The 18,776-nt window shown below is 48.1% G+C and overlaps 1 protein-coding gene and 2 pseudogenes across 1 annotated transcript; 2 read left to right on the forward strand and 1 right to left on the reverse strand.

Annotated features, from left to right (window-relative positions):
• Window positions 1–516: 516 nt before the first annotated feature.
• Window positions 517–662, forward strand: LOC130842792 (small Cajal body-specific RNA 20; annotated as a pseudogene).
• Window positions 663–11,135: 10,473 nt separating this feature from the next.
• On the reverse strand, window positions 11,136–11,243 carry LOC130842778 (small Cajal body-specific RNA 20; annotated as a pseudogene).
• A 2,503-nt stretch (window positions 11,244–13,746) lies between these two features.
• On the forward strand, window positions 13,747–16,114 carry LOC130842013 (zinc finger protein 281). Its single transcript, XM_057718658.1, has one exon. It carries the CDS (start codon window positions 13,947–13,949, stop codon window positions 15,753–15,755), a length of 1,809 nt encoding a protein of 602 aa, XP_057574641.1. The 5' UTR covers window positions 13,747–13,946; the 3' UTR covers window positions 15,756–16,114.
• The last annotated feature ends 2,662 nt before the right edge of the window (window positions 16,115–18,776 follow it).

Here is an 18,776-nt window from a genome sequence, read left to right on the forward strand (position 1 = left end):
CCTGTTCCACTGACTTACAAATTTGTCATAACTGGAAAAGCAAGATAAAATATATTTCACCTTACCACAGGGAAGAATCCAGCCTGAACTTAAAATCATCCTCCACGACCAACACATTCCACACAACCCATCTCTTCATCACAGTACCACAAAAAGAAGAAAAGCCTCAGGTATTAGAAATTCCTCAAGAGACTATTCATGAATGCATCTGGTAGACTCAAAAATTTAAATGTGTGAGGAATCCTCATGGAGTAGGCTCCACTCTGTATAACTCTTGCCTAACTTCCACCTCTCTCAGGTCTGTGGAACTTTGTTTGAAATTGTCTTTTTAGTGTGTTTGTTCTTTAGAAATATTTCAAAGGTTGCAACCCACCCACCCACCTCCACTATAATGCATAACCTACTTTGTTAGCAACACTTTCAGACTGACATATCAAAGAATTGCAGAAAATGAACATTTAGGGCTGCCACTCTCTCCACTACTTTACCAAACACTTAGAAACTCCAGCAGGAGAGGGCCTCTCTCCCGTGGGGCTGTGCGTGTGTTGGGGTGGGGTCTCTTTTCTCCTCAGCCCTTGGGTTGGAGGCCCTGATCAGCCCTGCAGGATCCCTGTCAGGGCCGCCATGAGCTGGGCAGCCTTGTTTTCCTACCTCGGGGAGCCAATACTTGGTGTACACCAGGCTGGGCCTTACGTGGCAGCACTGGGCACTGGGACTCTGGCTTTCCCGAGACACTGCCAGGCTCTCGTGGACTGATCCTGGCCTAGGCTGGCCCCAAAGTAGCTGAGCCTCCTGCCTGCCCCCAAGCAAAGACACATGCACCCCCAACAAGTGGTCACCTACCCCAGAGGTGCCCGCCAGCGAGGGGGCCTCTCACCTTCTGCCCCCCTACTAGACAGCTGCTTGGTCACAGCGGATGTCACCAGGAACACGGTCCAGGCGTGGAGGCTGTTGTAGAAGGGCATCTGAGGCAACCTCGCTTGCAGGGGAAGCTCACCGTTTTCCCTGCCGGGACTGACTTGGGAACCAGGCAGGCCACTCCATTCCTCAGCTCTCAGCTGCGTCTCCTGCACGGGGTCCCCTGCAGGACTGCGATGCAGGGGTGGAGAGGAAGAGCCCTGAGTTGGTGCTGGAGAAGAAGGGCACCCTAGGAGTCAGGGCAAGCTAGTCAGACCCGCCCCTCAGCGCACTGGCTGCAGCACAAGCCCTGCCCTAGGCAGGGAGCTGCCTCCAGTGGGACCCCTCAGGCCCCAAACCCTGTGAGCTGTGCCACCCAGCCCGGGCCCACTCCTCTGGACATTGCTTAACTTTCATGCGCCTGCTTCTTCAGTTGACAAAATGGTGTTTTACGAAAGCTCTAAGAATTTCTACACACCTAAAAGTACTTTCTTCACTAAAAAAGTTCCAGAGCATCTCATTTTGTGCTAAAAGCATTCTCTGTGGAAAAGACGACAAAAGAACAGCTGTGGGAGGATGTCAGTTGGACTCTGTGCTCCCTCCTTCCCATCAGGGTCAGCTTAACTAAACATACATTGGTTGTTCATCTGTTGTGCTCTGAGTGTGAATTATCCCTCACTCCAATGCCTAAGTGTTTGTAAATGTATTCCTCATGCAAGGAACTTATGCTTGGTTTTAAATAATTTAATATAATTGGACTGCCAGGTGAATTAATTTGAATAATTTCCAGTTCAGACTTAACCTCAGTGTGACTCCACACAGAGTGGTACCTAAAGGACAGCAATGTTAGAAGCAATTGAACTTTGTGTGTCTGTGTGTATAATTCAGTGACATATAATATGTAAGTTTGTATAGGCATAATTTACACAAAGGTATATGTATTTGTATACACCTTTTTATAAACTATACATATATATATTTGAGTGTAGATATATACATATACAGATTCACGTTTGTATACAAGGAATAGTATACTATATATATATTTTTTTCCTTTAGGAATTCCTGTTCCTCTGATAGTGGACAATTTCTAAAACCTGACATTTGCTGATCCCAGTTACCACCTATCAAGACCTCAAAGCTCAAAACTTTTTTTCCAGACATGGAAAAGGCAGCAAAAGCACACAAACATGAGAATGTCCAGGACAAAGGTGTCCAAGTCCTGAAGCAGGTTTTAGAATGGCTACGCTGCCATTTCATTTCAGACATGAAAACGATCTCTATCTGTCTGCTCAAGCACATATGAAGTCCATGCCTCAAGAACAGATTTTTAAAAGGTGTACAGACATTTTGAGTTCACTGTCTGCATGCCTTCATATTCATTTGCACCAACATGTATGTAATTGCTGCCCAGGGCTTGGGAAACCAGGCTACAAAGCCTTTTCCCCTAACTGCCACCAGCTATTGAGTTAATGGTGGGGTTAGTTACTTTTTGTGAACTTTTGGGGTCCTCGAAATTAAACTTCCACCTATGAGGGCGAAGATTATGTAGTATGAGTTCAAATTATAGAAAGAGCAAGACTGTGCACACCATCTATAGTGTGTGGAATCTAGTCCTTGTAAAGAAATTACAGGGACTTCCCTGTGGAGCAGTGGTTAGGAATCCACCCGCCAATGCAGGGGTCACGGGTTCGATCCCTACTCTGGGAAGATCCGACATGCCACGGAGCAGCAAAGCCAGTGCGCTACAACTACTGAGCTTGTGCTCTAGGGCCCAGGAGCCACAACTACTGAGCCCATGTTCCACGACTACTGAAGCCTGGATGCCTAGAGCCTCTGCTCTACAATAAGAGAGCCACCACAATTTGGAGCCCTCCCACTGCAATGAAGAGTAGCCCTGCTTGCCGCAACGAGATAAAGCCCACACACAGCCAAGAAAGAAACAAAGAATGGAAGAAAGAAATTACAGGATAAGAAAGAGAAAAATTAGTTTTCATTATCACCCTTGGACGTTTGACAAGATTATACTGGAGTATAATTTGTTTTTTTTTTGAGGGGGGGGAGCTTATTCATAATCTCCATATAAATCACGATGATAATGTGTTACTTTTGTTCATGAGTATATATTTGGGGAAGACAAATAAGGACCCCCAGCCACACTGAGCCATCTTTAAGTCCACATCTTCCACGTATGCTTTCAGATTTGTATTGAAAATATCTACCTTCTGTGAGCTCCCATATTATTGCATTGTTACTCAGCTGTGGCATTGGTCTTGTTCCAGAATATATGTGACTTTAACTCATGTATTTTCTTTCTCTCTATGACTTGCTTATGTCTTTGGCCCTCGTTTATAGTGCATGGACACTGAATTAAACAATTGCACGCACACACACATGCACACGCACACGCACAGGCACACACACACACAGGATAGGGAGGAGAAAGATGATAACCATGAAGAAGGAGAGAGAAACAGGAGAGAGGAGCCTTTGCAATTCAGAGAAGACTTCCAGGGCGGCTCCACACACAGTGCTTCAGACAGAGAGGAGAGCATGTTGCTGATGTGTTTCTCCGCTCAATCTAAGACCACCACGTAAGTGCCAGACCCCTTCCGGGAAGATCATTGCTACCTCAGAGTCTGTCACTCAGGACGGCCAGATGGGCTGGGAGGAACATAAGAGGATGCAGCCAACACCGGACAAGCTCAGCTGGTCAAAGTCCCCAGGCTCCGTGGCCTTGCTCAAGGCCATCCACTCATCTTCCATATTTACCTTCAACCAACCAACGAGTCTTTACTGAATGCCTGCTGTGTACACAGCATTGCTCTGGGGTACTGCATGGGGAATACTAAGAAGTGTGTCACGTGCCAGGAGATGAACATCTAATTCAGAAATCATACAATACACATACATACACATACACACTGCATTCACCCAGGTACACACACGCTTATACCTACACCATTTGTGCTTCCATGTATTTAACAGTGACTTGCAATGGAAGCAATGTGTGATAGGCATCCAGTGAATTGGTCCCATTTCAAGAGCAGTAAGAGCTCAGAAGACCAGAGCACTGTGGGCCGGGAAGGCTTCTTCCAAGAGATGGGGATTGAGCTAGAACTTGACATATCTGAAAGTCGGCAGGAATTAGCACATTGCCTTTCTTTTACCATCAAGTAGACTAAAAGCAAATAGTTTTCCTCAGTCCTAGCAAGGATCAAGAATGTCATGTAAGGCGTCCCTCCAACGGACGCCCACAGAGAATGCAGCTGTAGGGAGCAGCTCTTTGAGGCTTGAGCCCAGGCTGCCTTAGGTAAAGACATCCTTAGTGAGGTGCTTGGTTCGCTCTTCAGCATATAAATCCATGAACAGCGGGGGTTCTACAAGCTTGCTGCTCATAATGGCCTAATATATCAGGCAGAAGTTAAAGAAAAATCGTGCGATTTTACCTTAATGTGTGGTTACAGCAAGGGATGCACTGTCCCAGCGTCTGGACTGGGATTTCGTGTGCACATGACTTGGAACAAACCCGAAGGGCCCATGGTGTCCTGAGATAGGGCAGTGAGTGCAAACACCGCATCACTTTCATTGCCACATACAACCACCAGCAGTAGTAGAGATCCAGGGCTGTCTTTAATTTCCTCCTCCCCTTTCTAAGGCTGGGATTCGATATGCAAATGCACCCCCCGCCCGAGTTTTCCTTTTATTTTATCAGTGTAGACACAGAAAAATTTGTATCCTAAAAAAAACCAACTGTAGAAAGTCATTTTTGAGGCAATCAGGGAATTCTGAATACAAGCCACTGGGCGATGGTACCAAGGGATTATTATTACCACTCAGGTGCCTGGATGGCCCTGTGGTTATGTAGAAAAGGAGTCTGTACTTTTTAGAAAGTACATGCCCATCGAGATATAGGGATGAAAACACATGTTGTCTTGCGTTTCTCTGAAATTAGCATAGCAAGAAGAGGAGAGTGAGCTGGGAGGGGAGGAGGAGAAAAGGACAGAAGGAAGGAAGGGAGGAAAGGAGGGAGAGAGGCAAGCAGGGAGGGAGGGAGCAAGCAAAGAAGACTGATACAATTTAGTAAGATCCTGATAAATGCTGAACCTGGTTATTGGCGTTTATGGGAGTCCGTTCCAGTACTCTTGCCATGGTTGTGTATATTTGAATATTTTCATGATAAAAAGTGTTTTCAAAAAGAAACATGTGAAACCCCTTATCGAAAATAACAATTACAGTGCAACTAGAGATTATCACCCTAAGCGAAGTTAGTCGGAAAGAGAGACAAATACCATATGATATCATTTATATGTAGAATCTAAAATATGACACAAATGAACCCATCAACAAATCAGAAACAGACTCATGGACATAGAGAACAGACGTGGGTGCCAAGGGGAGCTGAGGGGGGAGACAGATGGATTGGGACTCTGGGATGAGTAGATGCAAGCTCGTATATATAAAATGGAAAAACAACAATGTCTTACTGTAGAGCATAGGGAACTATATTCAATATCCTGTGATAAATAATAACGAAATAGAATATGAAAAAAGAATGCTTATATATGTATAACTGAGTCACAGGATTACTGACTGAAGCATGTATAGGGACAAAAAATCATTGTTGCAGCATACTCACAAGAAAACGTTCTGTCCTCATTGCGAACTGCCAGAGAATAACCATCATCTCTCTTCTCTCATGGACCTTTGGGAATACATAAACCACAAAACTGATGAAAATTGGAAATGTGAGGCTGCATGGTCTGGCCACTGGTAAGGTTTTGTTTTTATCATCTCAGTTAATGCTCACAATAACCTGGTGACGTAGTTAATATTGCTGTCCTCATTTTAGAGATGTGCAAACCAAGATTCACTGAGAATAAGCAAGCTCACAGTTTCGCCAGTTAGCAAGCGGTGAGAAAGGCCAGGATTTAGATGCCAGCAATCTGGCTCCAGGGCCCCTGCTCCCATGAATCTACTATATTGAACCACAGTTCATGGCTATTACTGCTTGGGATGAGGCTCCATTCAGGATTTAAGGATTTCAAAGTGTGAAGTGAAGTAAATCTTTTAAACAAATACGAGCATGACTGATGCCAAAGGAGGGCAACATTTGTCAAAGGTCACATGTGTGACTAAAGTTGAGAAAACACAAATTCACTGTGGACATGGGAGATGTGAAAGGACGCACCTCCGGAGCTGTCACAGACGTCCTAGCTAGTCTAATGCAAATCACGTTGAAAACCCTCACAGTCTCTCCTGTGACAAGTAATATCAAGCCAAAATTGTGCATAGGGTATCCAGCCAAGAGAGGGGGTGGCCTGCAGAACTCAACAAGGGCCAACCTGAGGAGGAAATGTCTTGGTTAAAATCAGGAAGAGGTACTCCTATTGCTGTCTCCTCCCATCTTTTTGAAAAAGAATAGGTAAACAAACCATTTTTAGTTAGTTTCTTAGCCGTCCTCCAAAACCATGAGGCAGCGGCACGCATCCCTCAGGCACTGCAGGTGAGGTGACTAGGTCCCATGATATATTTAGGTGTCCACACAAATGATTTGGCTTCCGATCTCAAATGGGGTTGACCAAAATGGCTGCCAAGGAAACACAGGAGGAATCAAGTACATTGTCAAGTATAGGACCCATTATTAGAAGCTATTTTCAATGTTTAGGATATTAACAAGTCTGGGGGCATCTGTAAAACACTTCTTCAAGGAAAAACCATAGAGCCCTAAATCTGGCCTGACTCTCTTTTATTTGACAATAAATAAAAGTTGTTTATTCCTCAGCAAGGGCTTAGGAAATGATTTCTAGAAAACGTGGAGGCAAGATAAGCAGGGGGGTGGGGAGGGGAGGCAGTGGCAAGAAAGTGGGTCAATGTATCCAAGTCCACAGGGGCCCACCACAAGGGATGTGTATGTTCCTGTAGAGGATCTACAGCCAGAAGCAACAGGAGCTGTGCACAGAAATGTACTATAGTCCACAGTTGTAACAAGGACAAAAAAAAAAAACCCCAAAAACCACCCCCCCCAAAAAAAACCCCCACCAAATTTTGTACCCTGTAAGCATTCTTGAGTACTCTAAGCACTGTGCAGGTTTCTACACCTGCAATCTGATGTGGATTCATTAGTTAAAATCTATAGGCTAATGGACTTTCTCAAGGGGCGAGCTGAGTTTTGTTTTCTTTTGATTTGTTTCCACAGTGCGTCTCAGCACCCCACATGCTCAGAAAACTCAGCACTGAACTCCTGCTCCTGGAGACCCGGGGACTATTTGTGGCCTCTGAATTCAACGTCATTGCCGAAACTCTCAGAGCACGGAAACTCCTCACTAATAATACAGCTGACCCTTGACCTACACGGCTTTGAACTTGCGAGTCCACTTCAACACAGTTTTGGGGTTTTGTTTTTTTTCCAATAAATATACAGGCCGCCCTCCAGATCCATGGGTTTCACATCAGCAGATACTAAGGACAGACTATGGGACTTGAGCATCCGCGGGTTTGGGATCCGCGACGGGTCCTGCAACCAGTCCCCGGAGGACACCAACGGCGACCCGTAGTACTTTGATTACTGTTCCCCGCTTAGTACTGGCTTTTGGATCTAGAGGACGGGGCCAAGAGATAATCCCAAACATTTCTCCAAAGTCTATGAGGTCTCTCTCTTACCCTGCACAAATCGGGCATAGCCCCTCGCACTGGGAAGAAGTCCGACCACGTGTCGAGTACTTAGCTCAGTTGCAGCTTGGGGCCCCAAGCTCTGCTCTCACGCATGCTCCCTACCAGCATCCCTGGGGCGCGCACTCCGCCCCCTCCCGAGATTGCCAAGCCCTGGGCACATGCGCACCTCAGGCGACCCAACCGCCAGGAGGCGGTGGTAAACCCACAGAGGGCCTCTCTCCAGACTTCCTGAAAGCTGACCAGACGCCAGAGGAGTCCTAAGTGTGCGGGATCCAGGGCCACAACTCTAGCCTTGAGTCTTGAGCCGGGGTCTCAGGAGATCCAGCGCGGCCTCCGCTAAAGCACACAGCCTCCTCGACAGCACTCGAGACATGGAGCCTCCGCCCCGGAGCAGCCATGATGCCCATGGCCATGCTGATGCCAACGCGGATTCCCTCATGGCTGGCTTTCTCAGGCTGCGCATCAACAAGGAGCGGGAAGAAGCCCTTGGTCAGCGGCGGGCGGTGCATTAGCTTCAGCCAATTCCAGGAAAGGAGCTTTCCCAGGGAGGGGCGAGCGGCAGGACCCCCCTCAGACGCAGTCCCTCCCCGCCTCCTCCCCACAGCCGGGATCACTCGAGGGCCTGATCTTTCTTTTTGGTTTTCCTCCCTTGCAGAGGCGAAGGCCTTGGAGATCTCGCTTCCTGGAGAGCGGGGAGAGGAGCAGAAGGCTCAGTCGGAACCCGAGCAGGGAGCAGCCGCGGAAGGGAAAGAGGCGGGAGACCAAGGAGGAGAAGGAGAAGAAGGCGTTGACGTCGGCCCGGGACCGCGGGCCCGGAGGGCCGAGAAAGCCGCGAGGCGGAGGCGGGCGTGGGAGGCGGCGATGGCGGAGAGCAGGGCGGGGAGGAGTGGCCCCCGCGGGCCGCCGTCGAGGGTCCACATGGCCGCAGAAGGGCAGCAGCGGGTCCGCCTCGCCAGATTCACGCAGGTGCAGGTGCAGGAGCTGGAGGGCCTTTTCCGGCGCACTCCGTACCCCAACCTGACCAAGCGGTAAGGTGGCGCCTGGGGTGGCGGCGAGCGGGCAGCGCGGTCTGGGCGGCGGGCGGCGCTCTCGCGGGTCCCTGTCCTGGGCTGGGGACCTGGAAGCTCCGGGGCCTCAGGCGGGCCGGGACCCTGCCCCCGCACTCGGGGCCTAGGGCGGGGGCGGGGGCTCTGCCTGGTGGGAATCCAGGTCAGTATTTCCCTGAGTTGTTTGAATAAGCCCCTTCTGGAAGCTCTGTTGCCGGCCAGTTAAAGTAAATAATGAGTTGCCTGAGGCAAGGGGGAGGGAATGCCGGTTGGGGTCTACTTTAATTTAAAATTTTGAACGTCAGTTCTTCACGGATTATATTTGCATTGATATATTTTAAAATCGTGATTTTGAAAATTATCTTGACTAGTGATTTTTGTACATTCCCTTAACTTTTGCTCTTGTGAGAAAACTAGCTCTAACGCAGCCCTCTAGCTACAGATTACAGAATGGTGTACTAGCTCAGTGCTGGGGAGCTGGTGATAAAAATTTTCTTACATAAGCTCAACCAAAGAATGAACAGCAGTGTGTGGCGACCTTTTGTAGGACGTACTCCAACCTGTTCATCACTGATGGATCCACTGACGGATCGAACAAGCTATTTTAAGGGTCTAAAGTAATGCCTAAAATGGGCAAGAGAAGTGGTTGAAAGCTGGTAACGATATTTTGTCAGAGATTTTATTCATCTTTGAAGTTGGTGACACTAAAAGCAACTGTGAATTCGAATTTCATTAGTTCTTGGGAACTCGGCCTCCTTTACCAATAAGACTTGGCTCTCCTTAAATACTTTCTCAACTTACTTTCACTGTAAATCCTGAAAATGTGTCATTTTTCCTACGGCAGAAATTGGTTCTGAAAATAAATCGCTGATACGTTTTAGAAAAGAAAATTTTTACAGGATGAAATAACATCCTATATTCAGTTTCATCCACAGCCCCCAATACTGAACACTTCCAATTTTCTCCCCTCAGACAGGAGATTGCGAGGTGCATGGGTGTGACTGAGGCCAGAGTGCAGGTCAGTAAACCTGAAAAAAAGCAAGCTGGCAGGGCAGCCAATCTAAAACCTGCTTTGGGGCTTGGACTCCTTCGTCCTGGACATTCTCACATTGGTTTGTTTTTGTGACCTTTTCCTTGTTTGGGAAATATGGTAAACTTTGGGGTCTTGGTTGGTGGTAAATGGGATAAGTAAACCCCAGTTTTGGAAATTGCCCATTACCAGAAGAACTTGATTTCCTGAAGGAAATAAAACTACCATAGTATACTATTCCTTGTTCACAAAGGTGAACATTATATATATATATATATATGTACGCCTTTTTATAATCTATACCTATATAAACGTCTATATATTATATGGTACTGAATTATGTACACGCACATGCACACACACAAAGTTCACTTGCTTCTAACACTGGTATCCTTTAGGTGCCACTTCTGTGTGGAGTCACACTGAGGTTAAGTCTGAAGTTGATATTATTCAAATTAATGCACCGAGGGTTCCAAGTATATTGAGTTATTTAAAACCAAGCATAAATATTTTGCATGAGGAGTCAATTTATAAATACTTAGGCATTGGAGTGAGGGGATGATTCACACTCAGAACACAACAGATGAGCAACCAATGTATGTTTAGTTAAGCTGACACTGAGGGGAGAGGAGAGCACAAAGTCCAAGTCCGGTCCTCCCACAGCTGTTCTTTTGTTGTCTTTTGCACAGAGAGTGGTTTCTTGCTTTTAGAACAAAATAAGATTCTCGCAGGACTTTCTTTAGTGTAGAAAATATTTTCAGGACATTAGAACTTTTGGGAGGTAGTGTCAAACACCATCTTGTCAGCTGATGAAGGAGGCACTTGAACGCTGAACACTTTCCAGAGGCACGGGCCCGAGCTGGGAGGCACAGCTCACAGTCTTTGGGTCCTGAGGTGTCCCACTGGAGGCAGCTCCCTGCCTAGGGCAGGGCTTGCCTTGCTGTCAGTGTGCTGAGGGGTGGGTCTGACATCCTTGCCCTGATGCTTGTGGTGCCCTTCTTCTCCTGCACCAACTCAGGGCTCTTCCTCGCTACCCCAGCCTGGAGTCCTGCAGGGACCCTGTGCAGGAGACACAGCTGGGAGCAGAGGGATGGAGCAGCCTGGCTGCTGCCCAAGTCAGTCCAGGCAGGGAAAACAGTGAACTTCCGCCCTAGTGAGATGGCCTCAGATGCCCTTCTACAACAGCCCCCACGCCTGGACCCCACTCCTGGCGACATCCACTGGGACCCAGCGGTTGTCTAGTAGGAGGGCAGGAGGTGAGAGGCCCCCTCCCTGGCGGGCATCAGTGGAGTAGATGACCACTTGTTGGGGGTGCATGTGTCCTTGCCTGGGGATAGGCAGGTGGCCCAGCTACTTTGGGGACAACCTAGGCCAGGATCAGCTCATGAGAGCCTGGCAGTGTCCCGGGAAAATCAGAGGCCCAGTGCCCAGTGCTGCCACGTGAGGCCCAGCCTGGTGTAGACCAAGTATGAGCTCCCAGCAACTGCAAATGTCTGAGGTAGGAAAACAAGGCTGCCCAGCTCATGGCAGCCCTGACAGGGATCCTCCAGGGCTGATCTGGGCCTCCAACCCAAGGGCTGAGGAGAAAAGAGACCCCACCCCAACACACACACACACACACACACACACACACACACACACACACACACACACAGCGCCCTATGGGAGAGAGGCCCTCTCCTGCAGGAGTTTCTAAGTGTTTCCTAAAGTAGTAGAGAGAGTGACAGCTCTAAGTCTTCATTTTCTGGAGTTCTTTGATATGCCAGCGTGAAAGCCTTGCTAACATAATAGGTCATGCATTATAGTGGAGTGGGAGGGTGAGTTACAACCATCTAAATATGTCTAAATAACAAAGAAACTAAAATAACAATTCCTGACAGAGTTGCTCTCACCTGAGAAAGGAAGAAGATAGGCAAGAGTTATACAGAGTGGAGCCTATGCGGTGAGGATTCCTCATACATCCAACGTTTTGAGACTACCAAAAGCATTCATGATAGTCTCTTGAGGACTGTTTAATATCTGAGGCTTTTCTCCCTTTTTGTGGTACTGTGAGGAAGAGATGGGTTGTGTGGAATGTGTTGGTCGTGGAGGATGCCTCTGAGTTCAGGCGGGATTCTTCCCTGTGGTAAGGGGAAATCCGTTTTCTTTTCCTCTCCCAGTGAGGACAGATTTGTGAGTCAATGGATCAGGACAGATTATTTGAGACTATAGAAAAGCCAAAGTTATATCAAAGGAGTATTTTGGGGGACAAAGGAGGAAGAAAAAATAGAGAATAAGAAAAATCAGGATGAGTTCACCAGCTTTGCTGCAGAGAGGGTGTGTGAGGGCAGTGGTGGACAAGGGCTGCAGAGCTGGTGTGGGGAGAGGGGCTCTGGAAAGCAGTGCTGGCAGCTGAGGCCAGGGGCTGGGCTCACAGTCAGGTCTGGCCAGGAGTTGGGAGGCCCAGGCCTCTGCTTCCTCAAGCAGGCAAAGCAAGCTCAGAGGAAAAGAAAAACTGAAGTTTTGGGGACCTCTTCCTCAGTTTACACAGTGGGGTCTTAATGGAGTTCAGAAGGGAAAAAGAGCAACAAGACACAAGTGAGGAAAAGAGAGAATGTTTTCATCAGTTTCCAGACTCTACAGCCTGAATCTCTGAAAGAAAAATTTAATGGATCCCCTCCCTTGTTTTGCAAATACCGTAAGAATTGTTTTATGACATCAGTATTGGAAACATGGAAGTAGTGTCAGCCTGAGCCTCTGTGAGCCAGCTGTGCATTTTACTTCCATTTATCCAGGTTTGACCACTGCTACACTGCATCCCCCCAAAATGAGCTCCATTACACTGGCTGTTTAAGACCACATATTCATGCAGCAGCAGGACCCAAGTACTAAGATGGGAGAGGGGAAATGAGGTGACAGAGAGGAGGCCCCTTGGTCTCTGGGAAAATTTGCAGAGTGGAAACATCCAAACATACTAAATATGATGTAATTCCTTTCACTGGGATGCTGAGGGAGCAGCAGAGTCCACAGGACAGGTTTTCCTTTCAGTTAATAGGTGGCAGATATTTAGCGAGGAGCCATTATTGTGACTCCTCACCCACGTGCTTGTGGACTGTCTTCCTACAATGCAGGTTGTACCCTCTTGCCTTAAGCACAAGGTTCAGGATGGGGATCTCCTGATTGAGTAGCGGGGCCTAGAGGCCCAACCACTCTGGGCAGCAAGGGTCTGGTCCAAGGTCCTGCAACTGTAGCCAGAGCAGAGTGAGCTGACCTGGTCCCGAGCCCAGGAAGGTTTGGAGGGTGGGGCAGGGTGGAGAGTGCAGAATTCACGGTGGTGACAATGGTCTGCCTCTTTCCCCCAAACTCTTGGCTGGGCAAAGATTTTAAGAGTTTTAGTAAATTTGGGCTGAGTCGGCCTAACCATTCATTACTCCTATGGTTTAACATTAAGGCAGTGTCCAGGGCTTCAGCTACACTGGTGTCCAGCAAGACAAGCCACAAAGTCCAAGGGCCCCCCGTGACCCGACCTCCCTCACAATACCATCTCCATCTTTTTAACCATCCCGAGGTTCCAGAGGATGAATGACCCTTTAGTCATGGGTTTTTCAGAATTGAGGCCATTCTCCTGTGTGATTTTAAAAGGCAGCCACTTTTTCCTATGCTCAACTTCCCCAGAACTAAGGCGACACCTGCCCAGTGAGTAAGGGTTAGCGGCAGCTGGAGCTGATGGTCCGTTGTCAGGATGCAGACCTACCAGGCATCGTAATAGCAGCAGGGACCGAGTGCAGTTGGTCAGCTCCACCTGCACATGAGAGTGGGGGAAATAATAGTGAAGGTGGCGGGAGAGAGACAAAGCCATATGCCAGTCCAGAGCCTGGCACGTGGTCAGTGCTCCTTAATGGCAGTCGGGGCTAAAGTGGGGAGGGTTTTCAGCTAAATATCCCAAGATATTTTAGCAAGAAGGAAGTAGCTTTTCCTGATGCAGTTTAAAATCTTCGGCCCCGAGTGCTCCCAGCTGCGATTTTTCGTGTCTGACATGAAATGCTCAATATACTAACTCAATCCCGTTTCCTCTCTGATTGAAGGTTTGGTTTAAGAATAGAAGGGCGGCCCGGAGGCCGAAGCCGGAGTCTCAGGGAAGCAGGGCCAAGAGGAAGCCGGGCGCGGCGGCGGGGGACGCGGAGGGCGCCGTGCTGTCGCCCAGCCAGAAGCCGCACGTCTGCGACCACTGCAGCGCCGCGTTCCGCAGCTCCTACCACCTGCGGCGGCACGTCCTCATCCACACCGGCGAGCGGCCCTTCCAGTGCGGCCAGTGCAGCATGGCCTTCAGCCAGAAGTACCTGCTGCAGCGGCACGAGAAGATCCACAGCCACGAGAAGCCCTTCGGCTGCGACCAGTGCAGCATGAAGTTCATCCAGAAGTACCACATGGAGAGGCACAAGCGGACGCACAGCGGAGAAAAGCCACACAAGTGTGACACTTGCCAGCAGTATTTCTCAAGGACGGACCAGCTGCTGAAGCACAGGCGCAGGTGCGGCGAGGCCCTGGCGAAGGGGGCGCCCGGCGCGGAGCCGGGGTCGTCCGGCAGCCACGGCGGCGTGGGCAGCCTGGCCGCGTTGTCTCAGGGAAGCACGAGTTCCTCCAGGAGGAAAGCCAAGTCCAAGGGCCTGGCCGTGGAAAACAAGGAGCCCAAGACCGGGAAAGCCAGTGAGTCCCACGTGCCGAGCAGCATAAACATGCAGACGTACTCGGTGGAGATGCCCGCCGTGTCCTCCGGTGGGGGCATCCTCGGCTCCGGCCTGGACGAGCTCCAGAAGAGGGTGCCCAAACTCATCTTCAAGAAGGGCAGCAGGAAGAGTACCGACAAAAACGACCTGAATTTTGTGTCGCCGCTACCAGACATCGTGGGACAGAAGCCCTTGTCCGGGAAACCAGGTGGCTCCCTTGGCATCGTGTCAAACAACAGCGTGGAGACCATCAGCCTTCTCCAGGGTGCAGGTGGCAAGCAAGGTCAGATAGGCAGCAGCTACGATGATGCCATGCAATTCTCTAAGAAGAGAAGGTACTTACCCACCGCCAGCAGCAACAGTGCCTTTTCCGTGAACGTGGGACACATGGTCTCCCAGCAGTCCGTCATTCAGTCCGCGGGCGTCGGCGTCTTGGACAGTGAGGCCCTGTTGTCCCTTATGGACTCCCCGGCCCTGAATGCGGACATTAAGTCTTGTCACGACAAGTCGGGAATTCCTGATGAGGTTTTACAGAGTATTTTGGATCAGTACTCCAGCAAGTCGGAGAGCCAGAAGGAGGATCCTTTCAGCATAGCAGAACCACGTGTGGATCTGCACGCCTCAGGAGAACACTCAGAACTGGTTCAGGAAGAGAATTTGAGCCCCGGCACCCAGACTCCTTCGAATGACAAGGCGAGCATGTTGCAAGAATACTCCAAATACCTCCAGCAGGCTTTTGAGAAATCCACGAATGCAGGTTTTACTCTGGGACACGGTTTCCAGTTTGTCAGTCTGTCCTCACCTCTCCACAGCCACACTTTATTTCCGGAAAAACAGATATACACTACATCTCCTTTGGAGTGTGGTTTCGGCCAGTCTGTTACCTCAGTGTTGCCATCTTCGTTGCCAAAGCCTCCTTTTGGGATGTTGTTTGGGTCTCAGCCAGGTCTTTATTTATCTGCTTTGGATGCCACACATCAGCAGTTGACACCTTCCCAGGAGCTGGATGACCTGATAGATTCTCAGAAGAACCTAGAGACTTCTTCAGCCTTCCAGTCCTCATCTCAGAAACTGACTAGCCAGAAGGAACAACAGAAGAACTTAGAGTCCTCAGCAAGCTTTCAGATTCCATCTCAGGAGTTAGCTAGCCAGATAGAGCCTCAGAAGGACGTAGAGCCTAGAACGACGTACCAGATTGAGAACTCCGCGCAAGCGTTTGGCTCTCAGTTCAAGTCGGGCAGCAGGGTGCCAATGACCTTTGTCACTAACTCTAACGGAGAAGTGGACCATAGAGCAAGGACTTCAGTGTCAGATTTCTCAGGGTACACAGACATGATGTCCGACGTTAGTGAGCCGTGCAGTGCCAGAGTAAAGACCCCCACCAGCCAGAGCTACAGGTGAGGTCCCAAGAGTGACCGGGCTGCAGGTCTTCTGATGGAATTTCTGTTTTCTTTTGAGAACACTGCCATTGGAATGTTTCTACACGATCCTGTTAAGAATAATGTAATGCCCTTTCAATGCAACTTTTCATATTTAGTTTATTTTGTTAGAGTGATTTTAGCTCTGTTTCTATTGATTTTTAATCAAAATCAATAGATTAAAATAGTTTGACATTCGAAGTGACGATGTTTAGCAATCAAATTTACATGTATAGATCGTCAGGGAATAGCCCAAAAGTTTTAAAGGCAAAAAAAAAAAAAGAAAGAAAAAAGAAAACCACCAAAAAAACTGTACAAAAACAAAACAAAACAAAACAAAAACCACAAAAAAAAAAAACCCCACAAAACTTTGTTGCTAGGATTAAGGTTATTCTAATTGCTTTACTCTCAGGAAAGTGTTATAACGCATGGGAATTCTGTACGTTATCACCGTAATGGAATATCCAATTTACAGGTAGTGTGAGAATACATTTCACCACTTCAGTAAGGGAGCGAAAACATTTCAAATCGCCGTCTCCATCTGGGCTGATCCAAAATTCTGAGATGTTGGCTACCTATATTTTGTTGCAGCTTTTAAATGTACTCTGAACTTCCAAACCACATTCATTCCAGCCTGGTAGAACAAATATTCTTGGATCTTTGATCAAAGCCTGGAATGATAGCTTTAATAAAAGAAGGAAAGAAAAAAAAAGCACCCTCCCCTTATCCCAGCTGTAGCAAGGCTGTGACTCCGTCAAGAGTTGATGGGCACAGTGTTGAAGCCCAAGCGGCTGGTTGGTTCCAGTGTTAGAACCCAAGTTGGAATTACATCATTCTTTGAAATTTGGGGTGTGTGTTATTTATTATACATGGCCTGAGAACATTGTTCTCTGTCTCTGTTACTACCTGTTACCCACACTTCTGGGGTTTTTAATGTTATTTTTGTTCTTAACCCGTCCTCTCGGAGAGTTCTGGGCCTTCCTTGTTCCCTCTTCTCCCTGTCTGGACAGCTTGGATTTGAGAATGGTCCACATTCCAACAGGTAACACGTTTCGCATTTCCTCTGCTTTTCGGCATCCAAACACCAAACAACAGAGGAAAAGTAAACATCCCCCTCCCCCCTTTTAACAGCAGAACCCACATGTGTCCATGTATAATAAAGCCCCACACACTCGGAGCTGTGGGTATTAGTAAGGTTCCAGCTGGTGACAGAGCTGATGTGAGGGGCGAGAGTATCTCATTTGGTCATGACCTCAGAACCTCTTTGTGAAATTGCAGCCTGTGTAACGTACATTTTAAAAGGGTGCGCTAGTCAGTATTGTACAGGGGTCTTGTAAGGTCATCCAGACTTGCTATGAACGCTAATTGCCATTTGAAGCCGCTGGTAAACAGTGGCTCTGCTCTAAACCACTTTTTAGCAATTGTATTTTTTTCCTGATTATATTTTTAATGTACTTTGATGTTTATGCTGATGAGTTTTTTATGTACTTTTGGTGATGTTTCAGTCTTATGTACTCTTCTGACGTCAGAAAAGTACCACTGGTTGTTTGCAGTCTTATTGTGTAATCAACCTACCACAGGCTTCCACGTATAATAAAGTAATTAATATTGTGCAAGTGTAAAACACTTCTGTTATGAAAGCAGTGTTTGGAAAATGAGAAATTATTTAAAATGGTTACAAAATACTAGTTAATTTCCTTTCCCCACTTTCCTCCCTTAAGTCCGCTCTACCAGCTAAAGGGTCACTTATTTGTCATTGCAGGAATCTTAGAAAATGTGTTTAATCCTCTTAAATACACTCAATACTAAAAAGTCTGTATTTCTTATTTTGCTGAGTGCGGTAAGTTGTGTTGGGTACAGAGTACGCGCTGTAATCAGAGGATGGAGAGGACCTTCCCCACTGTATCTCTTGAGCTGTATGGTTTTTCTCCAGCGTTTTGTTTTATACAGGTTTTGAATTTCTTTACCTTTTTTTGTGTGTACTGAATACTGCATATGTACTATTCTGATTGTTTGCTCTAGTTTACTACCAATAAAAGACCTGTTAATCACACACACACACAAAAAAAAGAACAGAAGTGCCAATTGGCGGAGACATCAGAGCGCATTTGGGATCCAGACCATGGCGCCCTGTGTTTCTGGTCCCTCCTGTCGCCATTGGCTTGGGTGACCCTGCAGTACCATCATGATTTGGAAGCGGGATTGCATCTGGGATCTTCTGCAGGCACTGCCACTGGGGCAGTCCCCAGAGCCATCCTTGGGGCTGCCCCTGCCGGCCCGGACGCCCCTGCCGCCCTTCCCTCCTCCGCTCTTGCCACCTCTGCCCTGCCTTCTTCCACCTTTGCTTCCCTGTAGCTGCCCTCAGGTGGCTCAGCCAGGTCCCCTGTCATCAGTGGTCCTTCTGTAGCCCCCATTTCCTATTGAATGGTCTCTGTGACAGTTTTTTTCAAAGTGCCTTTGAGCCAGATTCAAATTCCTCACACCTCACCACCAAGAACAGTTCCCCAAATGCCTGCCAGTGTATTACATAAAAGTAGCGTTATTGGCCCAGTGTTTTACGGCATGTTTTTGTATTTTCAATACAGTTGTGAATTCTTTGCATATTTCTTCTGTGTGTCACATGGGGTTCGTCAATTTCATGGAAATTGCTAAGCCAATGCCATTCACACCGAATGCCCAGGAGGCCTCCTTTCACGTAGCAACAGCCCTGAGTCACCATAGGTAGGCCACCCACATGTCAGAAGGCTCCTAGGTGCCCATGAGGGGTTTATACAGACCTATCTGTTTTCTTCCACCCTCTCCTCCAACACTCATCTTCCCGCAACCCTGCCCCAGGGGACCACCTAGATGTGCAGGACGAGGGGCAGGAGTCTCTAATGGGAGAACCGTGTGTTTCAGGGCAGGCCTGAGCCCCGTCCATGGTGACGATCTCAGGTACAAGGAGGACTCCAAGGGACGCTTCCCACAGTGGCTACTCACAGGGCTTTATGGAGGAGAGGGAGCA

This window comes from Hippopotamus amphibius, chromosome X (assembly GCF_030028045.1).
Source record: "Hippopotamus amphibius kiboko isolate mHipAmp2 chromosome X, mHipAmp2.hap2, whole genome shotgun sequence".
Lineage (NCBI taxonomy): Eukaryota > Metazoa > Chordata > Mammalia > Artiodactyla > Hippopotamidae > Hippopotamus > Hippopotamus amphibius.